The following is a 25,231-nucleotide window of genomic DNA, read 5'->3' as shown; positions in this document are numbered from 1 at the left end:
CAGTACCATTATAGGTACCTTGTACCTACGATATAACTATCTGGTACCATGCAAACCACTCCAAATATCTACCACTTTTATTTATATTAGTAATATTTCTATCTGGGAATTAATATTTACTTGTGCTGTCATTTGTTTACTTAATTATTTTATTCTCTCTTTTAGCCTTTGAAAAATAAATGTGGCAGTAAATTGGCATTGATGCTTGCTTGCACATCGAGTGGTTTTGGCCCTCTCTTATATAAGTGCCATTTGAATAATTGGTTAAGATGTTTTATCTTTTTAGTTGATAGAGAAGCAGAAGCTATGGTTAAAAGGCTGTTAATTTATTTAATTTGGTTGCTTGACGCTGCAAAATGCTGGCATCTACTATTATTAATTACAAACACATTATCAGAGGCAGGGATGAGATGGAAGAAATGTATTTTGTTGTCACATAAGGTCAAGGTAAAAGGGGGTATTTTCCTAAAGAAAAAAAAAATTATGGTTTAGGATAAATTAATGGAAACGTACGGGAAATAAAAAAAAAATGATGTTTCCATTTTTTTTATGCTATGTTTCGTTTTATCTATTGTTATTTTATTCATTAAAAAATTAAATACGGATACAAAATAAATAATTGTCGGTTAATTGAATCATATGAATAAGTTTAGACTCGAATAAGAATTTTTTTTTTTTTTGCCTACCCTAATGAAAATCCTGACTACGCCCCTATTGATATATGCCTTAGCTACTCATGCATTATTATTAGCGTTAAAACCTTTCTCCAAGAAGTAATTTATATAAATGATGGTTCTATCAGTGCAGACGTTTGTTCTTACTTTTTTCTTATTATAATTAAAGAGTTATGCTAATATACTAATATTAGTATATCACGTTGTGTACTAACAATCTAAATCGCACTTTTTATGTACAAACAGTTGATTCAAGCTGCTCAAATAAAACTTTCATATTCAAATCTTGTAGAATGGAATATTTCTTATTTTTATAATTTATTTACTATTTCATAAAATTAATAAAAGATAAATCCAAAAATAATAAAAATTACTAACACTTACATATCAAATAGGTCATATATATACAAAAATTATAAATTAAACTGTCATTATATCCGTTCAAAAAGAAAATAATATCATATTAGCCTCCATTTCCGCAAGTTTAAATTTGATACATTAATTATGTGTAGTTATATGTCGGACAGAGTTCCCAATAAAATTTCAATAAAAAAAAAAACCACACAGATTTATGCTGGTATATAACTTGTTAAAATAGAGGATAAAAATATATTCATTACATATTAATCTAAGTCAGTAGGTATCAAATCCTTACTATTACTAATTATAAATATTAGAAATCCTGGTCTCTATTCCATCAGCAAAAAGACAACATCGATGCTTAACTAGTTAAAAGATACGAACTAAAAAATTGATACACATCACATTTTTTTACAAAAATTAATATTTAAAACACTAAAAAAGATTCCCAACAATAAATAAGATTGTTGTATCAGATGCAATCACATCACATCAATAAATAGAAACTACAATAATTAAAACCTCCATTAGAAAATTCCAGTTATGGTTGGTATATGTTTGACTTTGTCCCATTCCTCCCCCGACTTGTTCTCAATTTTTGACTTGAGTTCTCCGTCTATCCTCAGCTCCTGTAAGGTGGTGACACACTGTAGGTCGGGAAGAGCACGTAAATAATCACAGTTTATAATACGAAGGAACTTGAGCATGGGCAATGCTCCATCCTCCAACTTCCATTCCTTCATTTCGTTGACACTATCGAGTTTCAGAGTTTGCAGTTCAGGGAAACCTCCATACGTGCAAACTATGGTATCCACCTCCATTCTAATGCACTCTATTTTCAACCACTTCAAACTACATAATTTCTCAAGTTTCGGCATTGGATCGTCATTTAAATGAAAGAAGGCCAGTGTTAGCTTGGCTAAGTTTGGAGGCATTTCTGCAATGTGAATAGTTGGATGGTCCCTGTACCCCCAGAGATACATGGTGTGTATGTTTTCATAACTTGGTGAGGTGCTGAAATCAATCACCCCGCTTGGAGGATAAAACTCAAAAAAGGTCACTGAGAGGAGGTTGTTCAACTTGGACATGAGGTTATGTATCACCATGCCATCATTCTCATCTTTACATAATAGTTTCAACTCACGAACACCATGGAGGTGAGGATAACTTTTCTTCCATGATTTTGGAACAGAGAAATATCCAAGGGTTCTTAGGTTAACTAGGTTTGCAGTTGATGGCGGTCCCACTATGAAATTAGTATCAGAGGAATGAACATGCCTCAAACTAGGAATTTTCCAGAAACTTTCTGGTAACTCTCGGATAGTTGCATATCCAATATCAAAGATCTGTAGATTTTGCAAATGACCAATCCATGATGGAATTGTAGTTACATCAGTCTCTCGGAAACTCAAGTATCTCAAGTGGATCATGTTCTTCAAATCAGTCGGTAGGTCTCTTATTCTTGCGTTTCCTAGTACCAAGACTCTGAGTAACAGAAATCTCGTACCAATGACACTGCCTCGTTTGAAATTTATGAATGTTCGAAGTTTGGGCATTTTGATCTTTTTGAGATTGTTTGATTGGTTTCTGCTGCTACTCTTATCAATATTTTCGAGAAATGTCACTCGTCGTGTCATGCTTACATTGCCCTCTGCATTTTCTTTCTTCCATATGAGAAGGAAATCATTTTCGGCGGCTTCATGCAATGCAACTTCACGCAAAAGATCGTGAAGCCGGATAGACTCGATGGCACCATCAGGAGACCTCTCAACAACTTCAACCAAACATCTGTATATTTAATAGTACACAAAAAAGGTTAAAAAACAGAAAAAAAAATGATGTTCTGTATCAGTTAGCACTTTGTTACCACTGTAAATTGTCAATCAAGTAAGGCACGTTGCAACTACCAGTACTTGGATAACAGAGTCAGGTAAAATATGCTAATAACGGAAACAATATTTTATTTTTTGTAAGAATTCTATTTATTATGTTTAATTGAACATTGTGTAACAAATGTTCTGTTTTGGTTATAAGTTGTTATGAATACAAGATGAACTAAAGGACTACCATCTACACATTAATTTAATTAATAAAAAAAGTATGGGGTAACATCTACGATAAGGTTATAGACCAATTCAAATTAACCGTCTACGTGTAAATTTAAGAAATAAAAAAAAGTCTAAAGGTAAATTAAAAAATAATAAAGGACTACTATCTGATATCTAGATGTATTAATTATAATTATGTTACATATGTTATAGACCAAATCAAATCTTAAACCAAAAATTATAAACCAATTTAAATTAAACGTGGTGAAATATCTATTGTTATCTAAAAATCAAGTTTTGAGTTAGTGGAAAAGCAATGCTCTCTGCGTGAGAAATCTCATGTTTGAAATATGGAAAGGATATATAATCTTTTGCGAATATTATATAGTTGGATAATTTGACCTTCAACCTTTACTAAAAAAAAATAATATATTACCATAAAAAGTTGGGGATTATTTATTATAAACCAAATTTAAAAGCTCGCTGAGATTTGACTGTATAAAATCATTTACTTTTTATACTCTCAAACCGTTCAGTCTTTTAGAAATTAATAAAACAAGGTATAACTGAATTGTTAATTAACATAGGAAAAAGAAGTTATGAAACCTCATAACACAATTTCAATTTCCAATAAAAAAATTAAAATACAGGAGTTTAGAGCGGTATTCAGCTATGAGAACGGGTTGCATTCGACGGGTCCTTCCACCGTCTGATTTGCTTTAAGATCCGTGCATGTCACTTCAATATCAGTGTGCGTTCAATTCATGAATCGTGCCGATATAGTGTGCATGGATCTTAAAGAGGATCGGACGGTAGAGGTTCCCATGGAACTCCAATATGAGTAATTTTAGTCCGATGGGCGTTGGATGCAAATTTAATTTTACAAATAATATTGGTTAAAGAAAACCCCAAAAAAATAAAAAAAAAACAAAGATGGTGCATATATTTCATAACACGGTTTCAAGTTTCAATACAAAAATAGAAGTACCAGGAGTTTTATAGACATTTGAAGATCAGAAACAGAAAGTTTAGAAACTACAAGTAGCAGAGGACAATTCTGATGGGCCGACAAGATGCATGCATGGTGTGTGTATTTATGACAACAGTACCTTTGCACAAGCTCTTCCAAATAATCTTCAGCATAATCCTCTAATTCCCCTTTATTTTTGGCTTCTATTAAGCCTTCAGCTATCCACATATTCATAAGGTATTTCGCCTCAATTTTGTAGTCCTCTGGGAAGCAAGCTAAGTACCTGAAACATGCAACCAACTTGATTCATATATAGTTTCCACGGCTGAAGTACTTTGTCTCAAATAAAATTAAGATGGAGGTAAAATCTTGAAAATTTCATTTGAACGTATGTAAACTGGCCTCTGAGAAATGGCCAAGGTACTTAGATTACTTTTAACGTAGATATCATTATTTCAATTTTACCAAAAAAAGGATCCTTAATTAAAAATGCGAGTATTATTAATTAAGGAAAAAAAATATGGTAATTTACCGGAAGCATGACTTGTGAAGATACGGCAAGTCATCATAGCTGGTGGCTAGAATTTTCATGCATTCTCCTCCGCCAACGACGTGCCAATCCAACCTCTCGAGCACTCTAGACCATTCTCGGTAGGTACAAGGTTTACTTGACAAGAGGCCACCCAACACAATGACAGCCAGTGGCAAACCCTTGCATCTCTGAACTAGCTTTCTAGGAAGATCCTTCAGTTCTTCTGGATACTCCGGCCAGGGATTGCTGCTTCGAATTGCCTTCTTTAGGAAAAGCACCCAGCTTTCTTCTTCGCTGAGCAAACGAAGACGATACACACCTCTAGAATCTGCATAATTCGCTACATTAAGGGAACGGGTTGTCATTAGCACCCGGCTCCCATTCCCAACGTCGACAAGGCCAGTCTCGAGCTGGGTAAAGACAATCCTCGGTCCACACATCATCTAAGACAATTAAGTATTTCTTCTCTTTCAATAATGCATTGATTTGTCCAAATAGAAATACAATTTGATCTTTTTGGCGTTCCCCTTCCAACCGTGGATTATGTTCAAGTTTCTAGTGTATTTTCTTTAATACATCAAGGAGAATAAAATCTTGGGAGACAGTTATCCATAAGAAAGAATTAAAATTATTCCTTACAGTTGAACTATTATACACCTTTTGAGCAAGAGTGATCTTCCCAAGACCACCAGATCCGACAATGGAAACCACATACCGGCTTTGGTTGCTTGGCCCGTGCAACAACAAATCAATTATATGTTCCTTTTCAGCCTCAAAACCGACAACTTCATTGTTATCGACATCAGGGAGCACAGGGAGTTTAATAGAAGGTTGTATTTGGAGAAGGGTTTGAGAGTGATCTCGATCTCCACTAAGATCTTGTATCCCGAAAGTAGTTCTACCTTCAGAGATTATGCGGAGTTTGGCTTGGATCTTAGAAATCTTCTCACCGAGAGCGCGACGAGCTAACAGCCTGTTCTGGATGAAACCCAGCCTTCGACGGTTGGCTTCAACAAGGAATATGTCGATTGCATCCTCGGTCTCATATGCGACACTCCTCACATCACGCACCCATCCCTTGATCTTCTCATCACCTCTCTTCTTGTTGGATTCTGCATCCTTTAGAAAGCACTGCATCTGCCCCAGTTGAAGCTTCACCTCGTCCACTTTGCGGTTGACTCCGCGCAGGGAGTGGATTTCATCAACAAGTAGGTCTGCTAACTTTTTTACCACAGCGGAGACGATCGACTCAGTCATCTTGCTCTGTTGCAATCTCTCTTTTTAGCTCTCTGGCTCTTAATTTTCTCTGGTACCTTCCTTATTTCTCTCGTTTTATTTAATTAGATCCATTGTTATGCTGATTTAATCTGCCGGGGAGTTGAGTGTGAAAGAATTTAAGGAATAGAACATCTAATTTGCAATATTACTAGTTGAGGTTGTACACGATGAGATCTTAATTGGAAATTGATTTGCCTTTTGGGCTCATTTATTAAAAGGAATTTGGGATCCCATTTGAGGTATAACTAGAGACAAACCAAAATTGTTGGTGTAATATGAGAAATGATGAGATAAGAGGATCAGATGACTGATTTGGTTCAAACAGAGAGCATTTAATGCCATTGGTGGAAAAGATTGAGAAGCATCTGGAGGGTTGGCAGGGAAAACTACTGTCAAGGGCTGGGCGATTATTATTGGTTAATTCAGTATTATTGTCAGTTCCTATTTATTATATGGGATGTTTCTTGCTGCCAAAATGGACCATTGAAAGAATTGATTAAGACAGGAGATTGGAATGCAGTGTATCCTAAGAACATGGGGAGGGATGGGGGCTTCGCAGGGGCTAAGTCACTCTATGATTTTAAAATTAGTAATTATGTATATTAAAATTTAGTTGAACTTTTGAGTTTTTAGAACTTTTATATAATCTAACTCTCCTCATAAATAACAAAAGTGTGTTGGTAGTTTAATGGTTTGAGCTCTAGTTAGTGTATGGAAAGGTCATTGATTTAATTCCCACTAACTACGCTTTTTTTGTCTCTTTCATATATTATATTATATTTTATAAATTAGCTCCCATGTTCTAAATTTCTAGTTCCGCCTCTGGGGCTCCAGATTTCAAAAAAAAAAGACTGATTTGGTTCTACGGTAAAGTACGATTCGGAGCCTGCTGACATCACTTATGTAATGACATCATTCTAATCTTCTACGGCGGCGGGTGGGGAACTATTTCTTATTTGATATATCTGCCTGTATTTAGTTGCATATTAATGAGATTTGAATTGTGTTGGTTTAAACAACCTTCACATCATTTTGATAACAAGATGGAATTATCGGTGTTTTGGCAGCAAACGATAATATTTTGATATATAACTTACACTTATTATTTGATATACTTCACAATTGGAGATAACCTAAAATTAGTTCACCTTTACAGCGAGTTCTTTTTTACAGAGTAGTTAAATTGCAAATCAACCCCTAAATTTTCATATATCTCAGCCAGAAACAGCAATGGAAACCTCCAGTTGTGTAAAGCATCCATTGTACTAGGCATCAGATCATTTTAATTGGAGTCCATACTTTTTTTTTATTAACATACACACTAAATACTTTTAGGACTGAGGTGCTATTATTTCGGAAAAGATGGTGGTATAATTTTTGGACAAAATTAATGCATTGGAGAACAGTTCAGAGTTTACAAATTTTGGGCTGAAGTATGACAAAATTAATGCATTGGATCTTCTCCATTGTCGAAAATACATTTTGAGATTTGAAGGCTCTTTTGTTACATATAGATATGAATATAGAGTCCGGCTAGTATGACATCGGTGTCATATGACACTAACTTCAAAATTGATTGAATAGATTTCAAATCACTAATTCAAACTGTTCAAACTAATTTACTTTATGAGTGATGCATTTACATGCAAACTTTTTATATTTTTCGAGTTATTTTAGTATCAAATCAAGCGGTAAAAAAATTAAAAAATGAATGTATTAAAATTAACTTAAAAACTCACACATTTGACCGCATGACTTGATATCAAATAAATTCGAAAAATTATAAATTTTACATATAAACGCACAACTAATGAAAAGATCAATTTGAACGGTTTGGATTCACCGTTTAAAGTCAATTCGATAGATTTTAGAGTTGATGTTATATAGACTAAAACGACACTGATCTTACAATAACCATACTCATGAATATATGATTCACTGCAGAGTTCAAAGTTCAAACCACCCATTTAGAGTGTTAGAAGATGCGAACGCATCACAGATCAGTGCATTAAATTTTTTTGATGTTTTGTTGGGCTTATTCTCACGAAATACTAATGATCAAATATCATTACTATTTCTGCTGTGAACTGGTAATAAATTAGTATGTTTTTTATAACTGTTAACCATAGTTTTAACTCAAAAGGCAAAAAAAAGCTTTATCTATAGTGCCTGTTACTTAAATACAAAAGACTTATTTTTTTTCAAAAAAAATAAAATGCTACTTTTGTTATAACTTAGATTAGACCTAGGGTGTTTTTAAACTCACCGAGTTCTTTGATAAGTTTAACTCCAAAATCTATTAGATTAACTTAACGATAAATTCAAACCATTGAAGCTGATCTACTTCACGAGTGATGCATTTACATGTGAAATTTATGAATATTCGAATTAGTATAGTATAGAAATCAAGTGGTAAAAAAAGAAATTTTATAATACATCCATTTTTTTAAACTATAATGGTTACCGTAGACTTTATGCTAAATTAATTTTAAAAATTTGTATGTGAATACATTATTTATGAAATAGATTGGATTCAATAATTTTGATTAATTGTTTAAAGTTAATTCGATAAATTTCGTAGTCAAAATTCATGAAAGAACTTGATAAACTTAAACATCATAGTTTTACTCTAATACAGAGATATCAATAAATTAGAAATCCTATTCTAGATATTAAAATATCGATCATTTAGAAATTCTTTTACTTCTGTTATCATCTTGCGTGTCAAATTTATCTAAACTCTACTCTATTTACTTTACTTGTGCACGCTTGTTTGACTTGTCATTTTAGAGGATCTAACTGAAAAACATCTAAGAGTCTTTAAGACTCCATTTTTAACCCCTTTAAGTGTTGTTAAGGACTACATCGTTGACTTGTTTTGACCTTCGGACGTAACAACTAAACCTATGCAGGCTGCATATATCTCAAACAGAGAAACTGTAAAATTCAATATTTATATGTTTTACAAATTAGTCAAACAATACAAAAAATTACTTACAATAACAAAAATATGAGTAAAAGTTATGTTGTACTTCTTATCTTATAAGATTATTAATAACAATAAAATTACATATATATATTTTTTAGGATCCTGATAACAATTCCCGTAGCTCCATACCCGCAAAAAACCCCGTACATACTGCCAAAAACAATTATGGGGGGGACCGCTCAATCATTAATACTCCGCAGAAACTGTTAGTATTTAACTTACAGGGTCCTGCCTTCGGTAAAGTAAGTTAGTTAAATTGAATTATTGGTATCCTTATAGGGTCCTGCCTGCATACCGACACCGCCTGAGCATCAGGCTGGATCTTCGGAGATCCACCCTATCCATGATGAGAGCTTGTCTTTCAGCCTTGCAGATCTAGTTGGCGGGGATCAATGGGATACAGCCGCCTCTCCGCCACCACGTCAGCCGTATCAAGAGAGGGCTCACAATTGGGAGGCCTCTGGTAGCGGGACTCAGCCTGACTTATCATTGTTTCATACCCCCCTGCCAGCTACCCACACTGCCGAGGATCCATGGAGTACAGCACTCACGATGAGCAGAGAGGCTGAGCCCGAGGTGGAGATCACACCAGCTCGCATGGCGCAGGAAGGAGAAGTACAGTGGAATAACTGGCATCGGTTTTTCAGCAGAGAGAACAGAGGTAGACCAGCTGACCGATATTCCGATTCGGGGTATCATTGATAGAGAGTTTTTTTATAGTTTTATATTTTTATAGTGTTTTATGTTTTATTATGTTATATGTACGCTGGTTAGCTTATTATGATTTATGTTTTATTATGTTTTAGATTTAGTTTTGAGTTGAGCTGAGTTTTATGATAGTATTTATACAATAGAAAAACACTAAATAATTAAGAACAAAAAAACACTAAAAGAAACACTAAACAATAAAACTAAAAAAATAACAACAAAAAAACACTAAACAAAAAACACGACCAGTATGGGCTATTTTTGAGCGCGGATATCTCACGATTAGTTCGGGCTATTTTTGAGCGTGGATATCTCACAATCTGTTCGGAGTTTTGATATGAAACTTCACAGTCCTGTTCTACGATATCAAGAATATATGTCGGTCAATTTTAATGATTTTTGAAGGTGTTTTGCTATGTTAACCAGATGTGCAAAGTTGGGCTCAGAATATTCAGCAGTTTGGGCAATTTTTGAGAGCCGATATCTCACGACTTGTTAGGAGATTTTGTATGAAACTTTACAGTCCTGTTCTACGATGTCAAGAATGTATGTCGGTCAATTTTCACTATTTTTGAAGGTGTTTTGCTATGATAACTAGATGTGCAAAGTTGGGCTCAGAATGAAATATTCAGCAGTTCGGGCAATTTTTTAGAGCCGATATCTCACAACCTGTTCGGAGATTTTGTATAAAATTTCATAGTCTTGTTCTACGATGTCAAGACTGCATGTCGGTCAATTTTCACGATTTTTGAAGGTGTTTTGTTATGTTAACCAGATGTGCAAATTTGATTTGCAAAAAAAAAAAAAAAATCTCGGACTGCCGATAAAATAGGCGGTTCGGAATAAAAATTCTGGACCGCCGAAAAAATAGGCGGTTTGAGTATTTTTAAAAATTTGGACAGACCCTGGTTATTTTTAATAATTTTTTTTTTGTTTTTAGTATTTTAAAAAAAATCGATGCTTTATGCAAGTAAGAGTTCTATTTTACTGCACACTTGTATCTCTATTCTCCATGTTCAAATTGACGATTTAAGTCGCTCAACGTGATCTCCATATGAAAATGTGATTGGAGACTAAAATTTACATTCTCTTTTAAAAAAATTACTATTTTTTTATTAGATGAAAAATCATATTAATGAATTTTTCTACCTATGAAAAAAAAAATCTACAAAATGATCTAATGTTCCTCTAGTATTATGGACTTCACTTCTTAAAAATAGCACAATTTCTTCTATTTTCAACTCGTAAGGCTTTATTGCAACCCGTAAAGGATCGTTGTGACCCACCATAGGAGTTAGGAGCAAAGTTAAACTTTCGAATTATGAGAGTCAAATATATATAGAGCTCAATCATATAAAACTTTTTGTGCAGAGAATGAGGACCAGTTTTACAGTTTCTTAACTTTTTACTCTAAATTATATAGAAATTTATACATAAATATAATTTTAAAAAATAGAAATTAATTGATCCTTGTATCTTCTCTTTACCTCCACCCCTAACATGAGTTATTGTCGTTCATAATCGTTTCGTGCACAACTGTTTCGGCCTCCTTTTCAACTTGAAATTGGGGTTTCGGTCTTGGCAGAGCATAGGTGCAAATTTGGTTCTGTTTCAGCCTGATATAGTGGTCAAAACTGATGCTTCGGCCTTGACGCATATTCTTACTTTGACTATAACTTTGTCATTCCAGTTCCGATTGAGGTGAAATAAAATTCATTGGAAAGCTCACAAAGAGATGGAAAACTTATCTGTTTTGAGTTTCTTCGGAATCGAAATGTACAATGCTCAGAAAATTGTACAAAGTGAGTGTTTCATTTTTCTTCGAACTTGGCCAAGTTTTACGTTTTGTTCTTCACTTTCGTGTCGATTTGTGCTCCTATATATTTCATTTTTATCACTTCCGTCCAAAATCTAAGAAACTATGGCAGTGCCAGTAACCCAATCTTATTACTAAAATAATCAAAATCAATATATTTAATCTATATTTCAAGTTAAATCCTAATTAATCTATATATTCATCGTGCACTCATCAAACAGTCAAAGAATATTTAGATTAAACAATGATTCTTTGGGAGGAATATCAGGTGAACTTCACCTAAACATTTTGTCGGTTTGACTATGAAAATATGAAGAGGTGGAGTACTTTTTTACAAGTCTTCGACAAAATTGATATATCTCAAATTATAGTTAATACAAGAGACATCTCCCCAGCGGTGTTTATTTGGTCCGATTTAGTTGGTTTTGAACCGAACTGAATTAGTTTGAATCAAATGGTTTAGTTCGGTTCGGTTTGAAAATTTTCAAAACCAAAACCAAAATAAACTAAACTGACCGAACTTTTATATATTATGAATTTGATTCAGACCACTCTGATTTATTCTTAACAAATTGCTTTGAATACTTCAATTTATTTCTTAATATCCCAATTTATTTTTTAATATACTTCGGTTTATTATAAATCAATTGCTTTAAATAAAAAAAATAATATATTTCGGTTTGAAATGAACAAACCAAACAAACCGAACGAACCGAAATAAAACTTTAGTTCGGTTTGTTTCGGTTGCAATGCTAAATTGGTTTTGTTTAGTTCTATTTTTGAAGCCAAATTATAACTTTAGTTTGTCTAATTCGGTTCGGTTTCAACCAAACCGAACCGATGAACACCCCTACAGAGAGATAGAGGGGTGTGTGTAAGCTTACATGATGGGGGTGCATTTGCATATATATCCCAACTATTCTCGAGATAATTAACTTTAATTAGAAAACCTACCTGTTTGAACTTTGGACGCAACCCTCCTACTCCTAGCTTTAATTAATATCATAATCCTTGGCATTAGTGTTAGGTCACTGACTAGTCTGGTAGATAGCAAAGTCTAGTTTGAAATTTTATGCTAACATTCTGAGTAGCGTTATAGCATTCCTTGGAAATAACTTGGAAACCTTTTCACATATCATTTGTATTATATAAAAAATGTGAAAGACGAGTATTTTTATTGTCTAATTTTTAGCATTTTAAAAATAGCACAACTTTTTTTATTATCAAAAGAATCGGAAGTTTACATCTAAAAGCTGACGCTTGAGCATTTATATGGTAATTTAAAAATAATAATAACAATAAAATTAATTTCTTGCTATCTTTTTAAAAGCTGGTCAAATACAAAGAAATTTTACATCATGTTACTTGAAAAGAAGGAAATGCTGTGGAATATAGATGCGCGCGGAGCAGCGTATCAGCTTTATCTCCTCTGCTCTCTGTGTCGGATTCCACGAATCTACGATTTCAAACCAAACCCAATAAACCGAGCCTCTGTGCTTCCCCCCAAAATCTCTCTCTCTCTCGCCGTTTCCGTACCCGCATTCTCTCTCCTCTCTCTCTCTCTCTTTCTCTCTCTCGTGCGCGCGCGTGTGCGCCGTCTCTCTGCTCTGTAAAATTTACGCGAATGCCACCGGGGAGGCTAAGAGCGGGAGAAGCGAGGTGAGAGACGGAAGTGAGATTAGGGTTTCGGTGGGAAGAGATGGCGTCTAAAGCGTCCTCTTCAGCTTCAGCTTCAGCTAGCAAATCTCAGGCGTCAAGTGGTCAAAAAGTGGGTTATCTTATCTACTTTTTTCTTTCTTTTGCCTCAGATCTCCTTTGCTCTGACTCATCTCTGGTTCGATTTTGGCCTCGGATTAAGTGGAATATAGTCAGTTATCAATAATGCTGTAGGGGATCTAGCTACATTGTTGTTTCTGGAGCAATTCTTAGCAAAATAGTAGTCTCTGCTGAATCCATAAATCCAGGTCATTTATGGGAAATATATTTGCAACACGTGAATAAATCCTGTTGCAAGTCATTTTTGCAATGCGCGTGTAATTCTCACGTTTTGGTTATTATTCTTTTCATTAACACTTGATGGATTTTGTAAATTCTTCCAGTACATGCAACAGCAATCAAATCCGTAAAGATGAATAAATGGTGGGATCTTCATTTTTTTTGGCTTATTAATAACCTAGACGGTTTGGCAAACCAATGTCAACCTGGTTCTTGTGATACTGAAAATTAATAGTTTGTTCTTTAAAAGCATGATAATTATTTGATTTACTATAAATGACTGTTCTCATTGCATTTAATAACTGTAACTTGCTTTTGAACTGGTTTCAGATTAGTGGAGTTATTAACTTGCTTTTTAATTGGTTTCAGATAACTGGAGGTAAAGCAGGAACTGGTAATTCACGCGAGATATTGACATTGATTGATTCAATAAAGAAGCAAATTACTGCTGACCGTTTTTCTTCTATAAAGGTGATTTGAATATTATTTTGCAGTTAATTATTTCGTATTGTGGTTATTTATTTATTATACATGACCAATAGAGGATAAGAAAATGCATTTTTAAATACTATATATTACACAAGAACGTAACAGTTGCATTGTACTTGACTCAGGAAAAAATAGAGGCAAATAGACAGAAGCTCAGCACTTTCACACAGCATACATACAATTTGTCAAAACTAAGAAGAAACAATGCACTAAACTCCATTGATGCTGATTCTAACATGCTAACAAGAAAGCAACACGATGCAATGTGCGCTAAGAATGATTATGAACTACCTACTGGTGAAAGAGATGGCACATCTTTTCTAGAGGAATGCTCAAGTGCCTCATCAAGCATGCTTTTGGGTGGAAATTTGGGTGGGAAGAGTTCAATTCGACCTATTAAATTGCCTGAAGTGACGAAACTTCCCCCATATACCACGTGGATTTTTCTGGACAGGTTATATATGTCTTTATTGTTTTTGCTTGATGTTCTCTCTTCTTTTATCTTTTACACTCTACACTACTATGCTAATTGATTTTCTTATAAATGTACAGAAATCAGAGAATGTCAGATGATCAATCTGTTCTTGGTCGAAGGAGAATTTACTATGACCCAAATAGTGATGGTGAAGCATTGATCTGTAGTGATAGTGAAGATGAGTTAGTTGATGATGAAGAAGAAAAAAAAGAGTTCAAACATAATGACGATTATATTCTACGGTAAAAATTTAACGAATGCGTTCTATTATTGTGAAGGATTTTGTTGAAAAGTTTTGTTAAATTGTTTTATTTTTGTACGTAGGAAGACTATCCAAGAAACTGGCTTGACTGATACTGCTTTAGATGTATTGGCTAAGTGCTTGGGTAGAACTACAGATGAAATCAAAGTAAATAAGAATTTGACCATTTTCTAGAGTTCAGTTGACTCCATAGGAGATCATAAGGTTAAGTTGTAATTCTTATGCAGGCAAGGTATGAGGTTCTACCAGGGAAGAAAACTGATGATTATGTGAAGAAACAGGTTGAACTTGCTCCAAAAGTTGAGGAGGCTGTTCTTGAGAAAGATCTAGATGCCGCACTTGATTCTTTTGATAACTTATTTTGCCGCAGATGTCTCGTATGATTGCTAAAAATATAATTCAGCTTGATTGATCTTTTGCATCTTTCAAAGTGTATTTGTTTAATTTTGAAAGTTGACAGCTTGCACATATTTTGTCAGGTCTTTGATTGTAGGCTCCATGGTTGTTCTCAAGATATGGTGTTCCCTGTAAGTTGTTTGATTATAAAATTAGAGTAGTTTTGACTAATTTCCTTATTTCCTATAAAGTCCTGTTCTAAAACACTCTATGGCAGGTAGAAAAACAGCAACCTTGGAACAACCAGGGAGATGATTTACCATGTGGACCCCATTGTTATAAGCTGGTATGTGCAACTCAAATTTCCTAACTTGACAACTGTTTGTGCAAAGTTTCGCTTAGTATTGTGTACTCGGATGCTTTCTTACTTTGTTTCTGTTATCGTCTTTAGGCACCTAAATCAGAATTTACATCCAATGTGCATGAAGAGATCATACAATCACCCGGTAGTGGAAAAAAACAAAAGGCCACAAAAAAGAAATCACAAACTTCTTCACTTACACGGAAATCAAAGACACAACAAAGTGAGAGCTCTTCAAATGCAAAGGTTATTTCAGAGAGTAGTGAGTCTGAGGTGCCACCACCTGAGAACTCCAACGGTAGTAGTGCCCCACCAACCGATCATAATAGTGGAGCAAAGAAAGGAAACAAAAAAAGAGCTGCTGAGAGGGTTCTCGCATGCATAAGGAAAAGGCAGAAGGAAGCTGCTGAATCAGGCTCTAATTCGATCTATAGTGGCAGCCGGTTATCAAGAGGGGATGCAAAAGACACTAATGGTGATAAAGATAGCCTTTCAAGAACCTCTAAGAAAAAAAAGATGAATCAAAAGGGGACTACTTATTCTGAGAGTTCTGATGTGTACAAAGAATCTTTTGGCGATGGAGAAATCTCTAAGAAGGAAGAAGTTGTTGGAGAGAATGTGTGCAAGCAAGCGGAGAATAAAGATGTGTCCTGGAAACCTATTGAACAGGGGCTCTTTATTAAGGGTCTTGACATTTTTGGAAGGAATTGGCAAGTTTTGTTTCTCTTTTCCTCTCCTTTTATGTTAAGACATAATTACCTTCTTATAGTAGAGTCCAAATTTCCTTAATTTGAAGGACTATAAATCCCATAAATGAACACTGAAGTATGGTTGGAGTCCATGTACCTACAAATAAATGCCTATTTGGCTATGCATTCAGCAATCTAAATGAATTATTCTCCATTTTGTTGTTTAATTTTGATGATCTTTATTGTTTGTTTCTACATTTACTCCTTTTCCTTCATGCAGTTGCTTAATTGCCAGAAATCTCCTCAATGGAATGAAAACTTGCTTAGAGGTTTTTCAGTACATGACATTTGTTGAAAGCAACAGTGGAGATGGAGCTCATTGTAGTGCAAACAATCTTGTCAGAGGGCACCTAAAGGTTGTTAACTGAAAAACTTTGGACATTGTCCTACCATACAAGGTCATCATATAATAGTTCTGCAAAATAACCTTTTGGGATGGTAATCTTTTGCCTTATGCTATTCCTATACATTTCAGGGTATTGAGCGTGCAAGATCGAGGTATGTCAGAAGACGAGGAAGAGTTCGTAGGCTCAAGTACACATGGAAATCAGCTGGCTATCATTCAATAAGGAAGAGAATAACTGAAAAGAAAGACCAGCCTTGCCGTCAGTACAACCCTTGTGGCTGTCAGACTTCTTGTGGAAAACAATGTCCTTGCCTCGTGAATGGGACATGCTGTGAAAAATATTGTGGGCAAGTTATTTTCTTCGAAACCTAAACGTATAATTAGGGTTCAAATGCCTCCATCATGCATCCACTTTTTAATTTTCTAATAACAAATTTTTTAAAACTTATATGTCAAAATAAAACCGTTAGATGTGATCTATATTGTTTTTCTGCATGCACTTAAAAAATTTATCACTTCGGTTTTGTTTTTATATGAACCAATAAGTTGGAAATCAACTTTCAGTATTTTTTTTTATCAATGTATTTTTGCAAGCTCGTGATACCTATCAAAACAAAGTCGAGATGTTGTAATTTTTTATATGTGCATAGGGAAAATGATATAAGATCAAATGGGCTTTATTTTGATATTTGAGTTTTTAAGTTATTAACATTTAAAAAATCATGATGGAGGCATTTGAACCTTTTGCAAATAAAATTTTATATATCGGGTGTGTGACTCCTAAATTCATGCCTAATTTTTTTTTTATAGGTGTCCCAAAATGTGCAAGAATAGGTTCCGTGGGTGTCACTGTGCAAAGAGCCAATGTAGAAGCCGTCAGTGCCCTTGTTTTGCAGCAGATAGGGAGTGTGACCCTGACGTCTGCCGAAATTGCTGGGTTAGGTAAGTGTGCCCACATTTTTCTCCATTTAGCACCTTGGTGCTCTTTTTGCTGTGTATGATAACTCATCCTTTGTTTATATTGTTTTTCAATTATAGTTGTGGTGATGGCACTTTAGGGGTTCCTAATCAAAGAGGGGACAATTATGAATGCCGGAATATGAAGCTTCTTCTTAAACAACAGCAAAGGGTAAAGCAAGTTTTTTGAACTATCTTACTGAACTTCTGCACATGATCTTCTTTTGAGCACTTAAATTTCTGTGTAGTGTTTGATTTCGGCTATATTTATTTACTTTTAGTTCTTGTGATACTCGAAAGCAGTGTTCAACTTCTGCTTCTTCTTTTTTTTTTTCTTTTTTTTTGAGTTCTTTTAATGCTATAAAGTGAATTGGTTTTCTATCTATATCTTTGAAATTCCAGTTAAAGTTAAGAAGTGACAATTTTTCATGGCATCACAGGTTTTGCTTGGTAAATCTGATGTTTCTGGCTGGGGAGCATTTCTCAAGGTAATCTGTTTTTGTTCCTTTCCTTGTTATTCCTTTTGTCTTGTTATAATGATTTTCTTAAATTATCTTCTTCTTTTTTTCCTTTTGTTCCCATTATTTCAGAATAGTGTTGGTAAGCATGAATATCTTGGGGAGTACACTGGAGAACTCATCTCTCACAGAGAAGCAGACAAGCGTGGAAAGATCTACGATCGAGAGAACTCATCCTTTCTTTTCAACCTAAATGATCAAGTATGTACTACCACTTTTACTTTTGCACCCTCTCTGTGAAAATGTTTGTGCACAAGATAACGTGTTTTTATTCCTGACATTTTCAATGTTTTGCATACAGTTTGTTCTAGATGCTTATCGCATGGGAGACAAGCTTAAGTTCGCAAATCACTCACCGGATCCAAACTGTTACGCAAAGGTCATCATGGTGGCGGGAGATCATAGGGTTGGCATTTTTGCAAAAGAGAGGATCAGTGCTGGAGAGGAGTTATTTTATGACTACAGGTATGAGCCGGATAGGGCCCCAGCCTGGGCCCGTAAGCCTGAAGCCTTAGGCTCAAAGGATGATATAAACCCACCATCAACCGGCCGTGCCAAAAAACTCGCTTGATTTGGAAAAACAAATTCTCCATTCATTATTTATTGTTCATTCTTTTATTGAGAACAACACTAATTCCAACAGGGTATTGTTTTAGAATTTGCACGATGATTGATGTCATGGAAATCCATGGAATGTTGTATTTCTTTATTTAACCTTGTATTTTTAAAATGTTCTTTTGTCAATATTAGTCGTCTTTGAAAGACATTTGAGGACCTGACCCTTTTTAAATGAGAATAATTTTTTCCTTAATCTGGAGCAGTTGTATCTTTGTTGTTTATTCAGGGCCGCTACCTCTGCCATTTTTTTATTCAGAGCAGCTGGTCTCTGGTAAAGATGCTAATGCATCAGGCCCGATAACAGTCGGTCAATATCAATTTAATAGTAGGTGGTTGCATATTACTTGTAAAAAAAATCGTTCAATTACCTCATCCCAGGCTCTTCCATCAATGGATGTGTTACATCGCTTGCTATGTCAATCTTGCCGTGCTAGGTTTGAACTGTTTGTTTCGGATTGGTATCTAATACGAGCAAGGTTAGACTCTTGCGGGCCATTCGGTGTGCAATGAGGAGCACCAGATTTTTCTAACAATTATATCTTTTGCAAGGGTATAATGGAAATGCATCGAAGATTTGTTAAAATCCAATGCCTATACAAGTTGGAGCTGTAGTCTTTATTACAACAAAGACATTGATCACGACACAGACTGCACCAAGATATATAGGTACTGAAAATCTTGAGAGATTATACATTTTAAATTTCATGCTTGTTTGAACTCAATTGGGTATCAAATTTTCCTTGGACATGGAGTACGCAAGTTTTTTTGTTCTTTATGTAGTTATGTAATGTTGAGTCATTACAATGAGGAGAGTTCGTCAGGGGTTTAATGCACTGTACCCAAGTTTTTTTGAAATACTGATAGAGGCTGTCAGATATACAACAGTTTTACATCAAGAAAACATCACAACTATCATTACAGCACTAGAGAATGACACATCTATACCACTAGCAGTGTTTCAGCCACAGGAATCCCTCCTGTACTGCCCTTTGAGCTACCAGTACCAGCAGTTTCTCTCTTCTTTCAAAGATCCAACTGTACCATTCCTTCCATAATAACCAGCATGCTGCCCAAAACAGTACCCCCATGTTTTCTTCCGCATTGTACCTCTGCTCCTGGCTGAGTACTCGAATGTGTTTTGTACTGTATTGCTGGGCACTGTACCAAAGTTGATATGGTGATATTCGTGGTGAAGTAATATTAATCTTACGAAAGGAGCGTTATTTTTATTACATACATATATATGCTAAAAGAAGTACATACCAACTCTTATTACATCCATATATATGCTAAAAGAAGTACATCCCAACGGTATCAATGTCAGAAATACGACTAGGAGGATAATATGTGGTCGACCAACTTATTAATGGCCAAATAAGAGGATCCATTTGCCTTGATACAATCAGATGCATTTCTTCTCAGTTCCCTCATTCTCTCTCTCATTGCATTGCCTTCTTTCTCCCTCATCAAACTTCTAATAGCCTTTGCAATCATCCTTCTCTCTAACTTCTCCTCCAACTCAATACCCACCTTCCAGACATGCGTTACGTATCTAGCATTCCCCATTTGATCAGCAAAATATGGCCTACATATCATAGGTACACCTTCGCTTATCCCCTCAAGTGTCGAGTTCCAGCCGTTATGAGTCCAGAAACCTCCTACAGCATCATGGGCAAGCACCTCCAACTGTGGTACCCAAGCAAATACCTTTCCTCTACCTCTTACCTCTTCGTCAAAACCATCAGGCATGTAGGCATTCTCGGTACCACGTATTGAGCCAGGTCGAACCACCCATAAGAAAGGCTGACCACTATTGGCCAGTCCCCAAGCAGTCTCCAAAAATTCCCCATAATCCATTGAAGCTAAACTACCAAAACTGGCATATAAAACCGAATTTGGGGCCTGTGTATCTAACCAGTCCAAACAACTTCTATCTGGTGGGAGCAAACTGCTTTGCAATTGGGAAGTGAACTTGTGAAGGGGACCGATGGCAAATATAGGAACAGAAAACTCTTGGTGGAGCTTCTCGATATCATCACTCTCAATGGCATTGAAGGTATTTATTATGATACCGGAGGAATTTTTTGCAGCCTCAACATCTTGTGTGACGATCATAGCTAGATCAGCTATGTTGCTATTATTCATGCGAATTAAGTCCTTCACCCGGTATGGTGGGAGCTCTGTCACAAGTTCATCCTTCTGGGATTCTGAAAAATAAAAAAGAAAGAAATCAATTATAATACGTGAAGTTATGAAGGTCTAAATCTACCCTCACAGAATAGTCTGATCTCAGGACAGAACATTCAATCATTGTTGCACACTAACCTTGTAAAGGATAATACCCCTTCGCTCGTAGAACAGGAAAAGTAATAAACCATCTCAGGCTAGCTGCACTACCTGTTTCAAGCACCAACGATGCAACTCCAAGCTGCTTTGCCACAGCATGCATCTTGTACCAGTTCAAGTCAGCTACAAGACATGCAACTCCTTTATTTTCATCTAAAATTTTTGTAAGACTATCATGGAAAGGCCCTTCACAATTATTATTAAGCACTATAATCTGGGAAAGGAAGTCATCTTGTTCAAACTGATCCGGGGTAGTCCCGTCTACTATGGAGATGAAATCATATGATTGGTGTTTTGTAGGATCAATGGAGTTGAATTGGGTGTGAAAAATGGTGATGGCAAAGCCGCGCGAGTGAAGCAAAGAGGCAAACTGTAGCATAGGATTGATGTGACCTTGGTATGGCAATGGAAATAACAGTATCCGGCAGCTCATTGGTACTCTCAGTTCACCTGACATGGTTTGATGATTGTTATGTTCTTCAATATTCGTTAAAGAAAGATACAACAAAGCAGTAGCAATGAGATCTGGATCAAAATTTTTTAAGTGTTTCTATATATGCAGTCCAACTGGACCATCAGTAATAATGGAGATTAAAAATTGGAGAGTGCTATATTGAACGCATTAATTACGATTTTGATAGCTGAGAGAAACCATTTGCTCTGAATACTTATTATATCCTCATACTCTTCTTTCCATATCTATCACAATTAATTGCCACAATTAATACAAAAGTTAATAAAGAAGATAATCAATAGAAGGTTTTAAGGAGCATTCGCCTTCAAAAATCAATCTTGATACCAGCAAAAATGATCATTAGTATTTTACCATATTTTTTTTGTATATTATATCTTGATTTTCATATCTATAATGATTTGATAAGTAATTGTATTTTGTAAGGAATACTAGATATCATATAGATTTTCAGTTCAATTTCTTTTATCGAAGATATTTCATTATCTTTATTATAATTCTGATTTTCAAGATAATTATAAGGACTATTGTTGTACCACTACACTACAAACAGGGGATAGTAGCTAGTGAGAGAAAAAAAAAAGACAGAAAGTTCATCTATAAAATTAAAATTTTACAATTTTATTTATTAAATTTTGTATTTTTTTTATATTAATCAAATTTTGTAAATTTTTATATGCTTCTGTCAAACACCTACGGACTTCTCTAAAAATAAATAAATTTAGTCCTTTTAAAATAAAATTACAGTAAACTAGATTTTTCTTCCTCCAATCTTAATTTATAATTGTGCCTCTGGCTCACAAAAATAATTAATGATAACTTTATAGCTATAAAGTTGTATTTATATAGAGATTAAATTCACATGCTCATCTTTCCAATGGAGTTACTATTTTGCATTTGAATTTTCTTCAATGAATTGGTAGCATGTATGCTACTGGTTCATTAATAAAAGTAACCGCGACAGAATGGTAGGTACGTATTTAATTTAATTATTAAAGAAGGAAATAACAATTTACTACCGCTGTACCAACTAAAATCATGTGGCAATTTTGTTTTTTTCACTGGTGATGAGTGGTGAGAGCGCGGAATTCATATCACCAACAGGGTATTGTTTTAGAATTTGCACGATGATTGATGTCATGCAAATCCATAGAATGTTGTATTTCTTTATTTAACCTTGTATTTTTAAAATGTTCTCTTGTCAATATTAGTCGTCTTTGAAAGACATTTGAGGATCTGACTCTTTTTAACTTAATGAGAATCATTTTTTCCTTAATCTGGAGCAGTTGTATCTTTGTTGTTTATTCAGGGCTGCTACCTACGCCATTTCTTTATTCAGGTAAAGATGCTAAAGCATCAGGCCCAAAAACAGTCGGTCAATATCAATTTAATAGTAGGTGGTTGCATATTACTTGTAAAAAAAATTGTTCAATTACCTCGTCCGTCAATGGATGTGTTACATCGCTTGCTATGTCCGCCGTGCTAGGTTTGAACTGTTTGTTCCGGATTAGTATCTAATACAAGCAAGGTTGACTCTTGTGGGCCATTTGGTGTGCAAAGAGGAGCACCAGATTTTACTAACAATTGTATCTTTTGCAAGGGTATGCTGGAAAAGCATCGAAGATTTGTTAAAATCCAACGCCTATACAAGTTGGAGCTGTAGTCTTTATTACAACAAATTAAGACATTGATCACGACACTGCACCAAGCTATATAGGTACTGAAAATCTTGAGAGATTATACATTTTAAATTTCATGCTAATGCACTGTACCAAAGTTGATATGGTGATATTCGTGGTGAAGTAATATTAATCTTACGAATGGAGCGTTATTTTTATTACATACATATATATGATAAAAGAAGTACATCCCAACTCTTATTACATCCATATATATGCTAAAAGAAGTACATCCCAATGGTTTCAATGTCAGAAATACGACTAGGAGGATAATATGTGGTCGACCAACTTATTAATGGCCGAATAAGAGGATCCATTTGCCTTGATACAATCGGATGCATTTCTTCTCAGTTCCCTCATTCTCTCTCTCATTGCATTGCCTTCTTTCTCCCTCATCAAACTTCTAACAGCCTTTGCAATCATCCTTCTCTCTAACTTCTCCTCCAACTCAATACCCACCTTCCAGACATGCGTTACGTATCTAGCATTCCCCATTTGATCACCAAAATATGGCCTACATATCATAGGCACACCTTCGCTTATCCCCTCAAGTGTCGAGTTCCAGCCGTTATGAGTCCAGAAACCTCCTACAGCATCATGGGCAAGCACCTCCAACTGTGGTACCCAAGCAAATACCTTTCCTCTACCTCTTACCTCTTCATCAAAACCATCAGGCATGTAGGCATTCTCGGTACCACGTATTGAACCAGGTCGAACCACCCATAAGAAAGGCTGACCGCTATTGGCCAGTCCCCAAGCAGTCTCCAAAAATTCCCCGTAATCCATTGAAGCCAAACTACCAAAACTGGCATATAAAACCGAATTTGGGGCCTGTGTATCTAACCAGTCCAAACAACTTCTATCTGGTGGGAGCAAACTGCTTTGCAATTGGGAAGTGAACTTGTGAAGGGGACCGATGGCAAATATAGGTACAGAAAACTCTTGGTGGAGCTTCTTGATATCATCGCTCTCAATGGCATTGAAGGTATTTATTATGATACCGGAGGAATTTTTTGCAGCTTCAACATCTTGTGTGAGGATCATAGCTAGATCAACTATGTTGCTATTATTCATGCCAATTAAGTCCTTCACCCGGTATGGTGGGAGCTCTGTCACAAGTTCATCCTTCTGGGATTCTGAAAAATAAAAAAGAAAAGAAATCAATTATAATGCATGAAGTTATGAAGGGCTAAATCTACCCTCACAGAATAGTCTGATCTCAGGACAGAACATTCAATTATTGTTGCACACTAACCTTGTAAAGGATAATACCCCTTCGCCCGTAGAACAGGAAAAGTAATAAAGCATCTCAGGCTAGCTGCACTACCGGTCCTAAGCACCAATGATGCAACTCCAAGCCGCTTTGCCACAGCATGCATCTTGTACCAGTGCAAGTCAGCTACAAGACATGCAACTCCTTTATTTTCATCTAAAATTTTTGTAAGACTATCATGGAAAGGCCCTTCACAATTATTATTAAGCACTATAAACTGGGAAAGGATGTCATCTTGTTCGAACTGATCGGGGGTAGTCCCGTCTACTATGGAGATGAAATCATATGATGGGTGTTTTGTAGGATCAATGGAGTTGAATTGGGTGTGAAAAATGGTGATGGCAAAGCCGCGCGAGTGAAGCAAAGAGGCAAGCTCCAGCATAGGATTGATGTGACCTTGGTATGGCAATGGAAATAACAGTATCCGGCAGCTCATTGGTACTCTCAGTTCACCTGACATGGTTTGATGATTGTTATGTTCTTCAATATTCGTTAAAGAAAGATACAACAAGGCAGTAGCAATGAGATCTGGATCTCAATTGTTCAAGTGTTTCCAATATATGCAGTCCAACTGGACCGTCAGTATTAAATGGAGATTAAAAATTTAATCCTGTCAGATTAAAGAAGACAGCGTGATGATGCATTTGAATTGGCAGCATGAAGGCTACTTGTTCATTAATAAAAGTAACGGCGACAGAATGGTTGGTACGTAATTAATTATTAAAGAGGGAAATAACAATTTACCACCGCTGTGCCAACTAAAATCATGTGGCAATTTTGTTTTTTTCACTGGTGATGAGTGGTGAGAGCGCGGAATTCATATCATAACTCAAATTTTGAGTTTAGATCCAGACCGTCCGAGCTACACTAATATAAAAAAAATCTCATGCATTCCACCTTGAACCAGATTGATTCGGATTCTGATTGGAAGGTCTAAATCTAAACACAAAATTTGAGTTGGTCTAAAGGATCCGGATTAA

The 25,231-nt window shown here is 35.4% G+C and overlaps 5 protein-coding genes across 6 annotated transcripts; 1 reads left to right on the top strand and 4 right to left on the bottom strand.

The window, feature by feature from the left end:
- Positions 1-1,561: 1,561 nt before the first annotated feature.
- LOC144553274 (disease resistance RPP8-like protein 3) lies at positions 1,562-5,027 on the bottom strand. Its single transcript, XM_078301370.1, has 3 exons — positions 4,585-5,027; positions 4,192-4,335; positions 1,562-2,822 (listed from the first exon to the last, which is right to left on the bottom strand). The coding sequence occupies exons 1-3, from the start codon at positions 5,025-5,027 to the stop codon at positions 1,562-1,564; spliced, it is 1,848 nt and encodes a 615-aa protein (XP_078157496.1).
- A 112-nt stretch (positions 5,028-5,139) lies between these two features.
- On the bottom strand, positions 5,140-5,927 carry LOC144553545 (putative disease resistance protein At1g50180). Its single transcript, XM_078301760.1, has one exon. The coding sequence runs from the start codon at positions 5,839-5,841 to the stop codon at positions 5,140-5,142; it is 702 nt and encodes a 233-aa protein (XP_078157886.1). The 5' UTR covers positions 5,842-5,927.
- Positions 5,928-12,770: 6,843 nt separating this feature from the next.
- CLF (SET domain-containing protein) lies at positions 12,771-18,635 on the top strand. Of its 2 annotated transcripts, XM_078301754.1 has the most exons (16): positions 12,771-13,143; positions 13,740-13,841; positions 13,985-14,313; positions 14,412-14,576; positions 14,659-14,743; positions 14,824-14,973; positions 15,076-15,123; positions 15,210-15,278; positions 15,384-16,003; positions 16,263-16,398; positions 16,518-16,735; positions 17,199-17,330; positions 17,427-17,517; positions 17,786-17,833; positions 17,936-18,064; positions 18,165-18,635. In XM_078301754.1, exons 1-16 carry the CDS (start codon positions 13,075-13,077, stop codon positions 18,432-18,434), a joined length of 2,661 nt encoding a protein of 886 aa, XP_078157880.1. In that variant the 5' UTR covers positions 12,771-13,074; the 3' UTR covers positions 18,435-18,635. The 2 variants fall into 2 exon arrangements, with proteins under 2 accessions (XP_078157880.1, XP_078157879.1); XM_078301753.1 differs by having other exon boundaries at positions 12,829-13,143; positions 17,786-18,064.
- A 753-nt stretch (positions 18,636-19,388) lies between these two features.
- LOC144552716 (UDP-glycosyltransferase 76B1-like) lies at positions 19,389-21,396 on the bottom strand. The gene is made up of 2 exons (XM_078300710.1): positions 20,807-21,396; positions 19,389-20,688 (listed from the first exon to the last, which is right to left on the bottom strand). Exons 1-2 carry the CDS (start codon positions 21,282-21,284, stop codon positions 19,814-19,816), a joined length of 1,353 nt encoding a protein of 450 aa, XP_078156836.1. The 5' UTR covers positions 21,285-21,396; the 3' UTR covers positions 19,389-19,813.
- A 1,704-nt stretch (positions 21,397-23,100) lies between these two features.
- Positions 23,101-24,836, bottom strand: LOC144552780 (UDP-glycosyltransferase 76B1-like). Its single transcript, XM_078300773.1, has 2 exons — positions 24,234-24,836; positions 23,101-24,114 (listed from the first exon to the last, which is right to left on the bottom strand). The coding sequence occupies exons 1-2, from the start codon at positions 24,709-24,711 to the stop codon at positions 23,240-23,242; spliced, it is 1,353 nt and encodes a 450-aa protein (XP_078156899.1). The 5' UTR covers positions 24,712-24,836; the 3' UTR covers positions 23,101-23,239.
- Positions 24,837-25,231: the final 395 nt, after the last annotated feature.

Source organism: Carex rostrata, chromosome 4 (assembly GCF_964058835.1).
Source record: "Carex rostrata chromosome 4, lpCarRost1.2, whole genome shotgun sequence".
Taxonomy (NCBI): domain Eukaryota; kingdom Viridiplantae; phylum Streptophyta; class Magnoliopsida; order Poales; family Cyperaceae; genus Carex; species Carex rostrata.
This window is presented reverse-complemented; position numbering and strand designations above follow the sequence as displayed.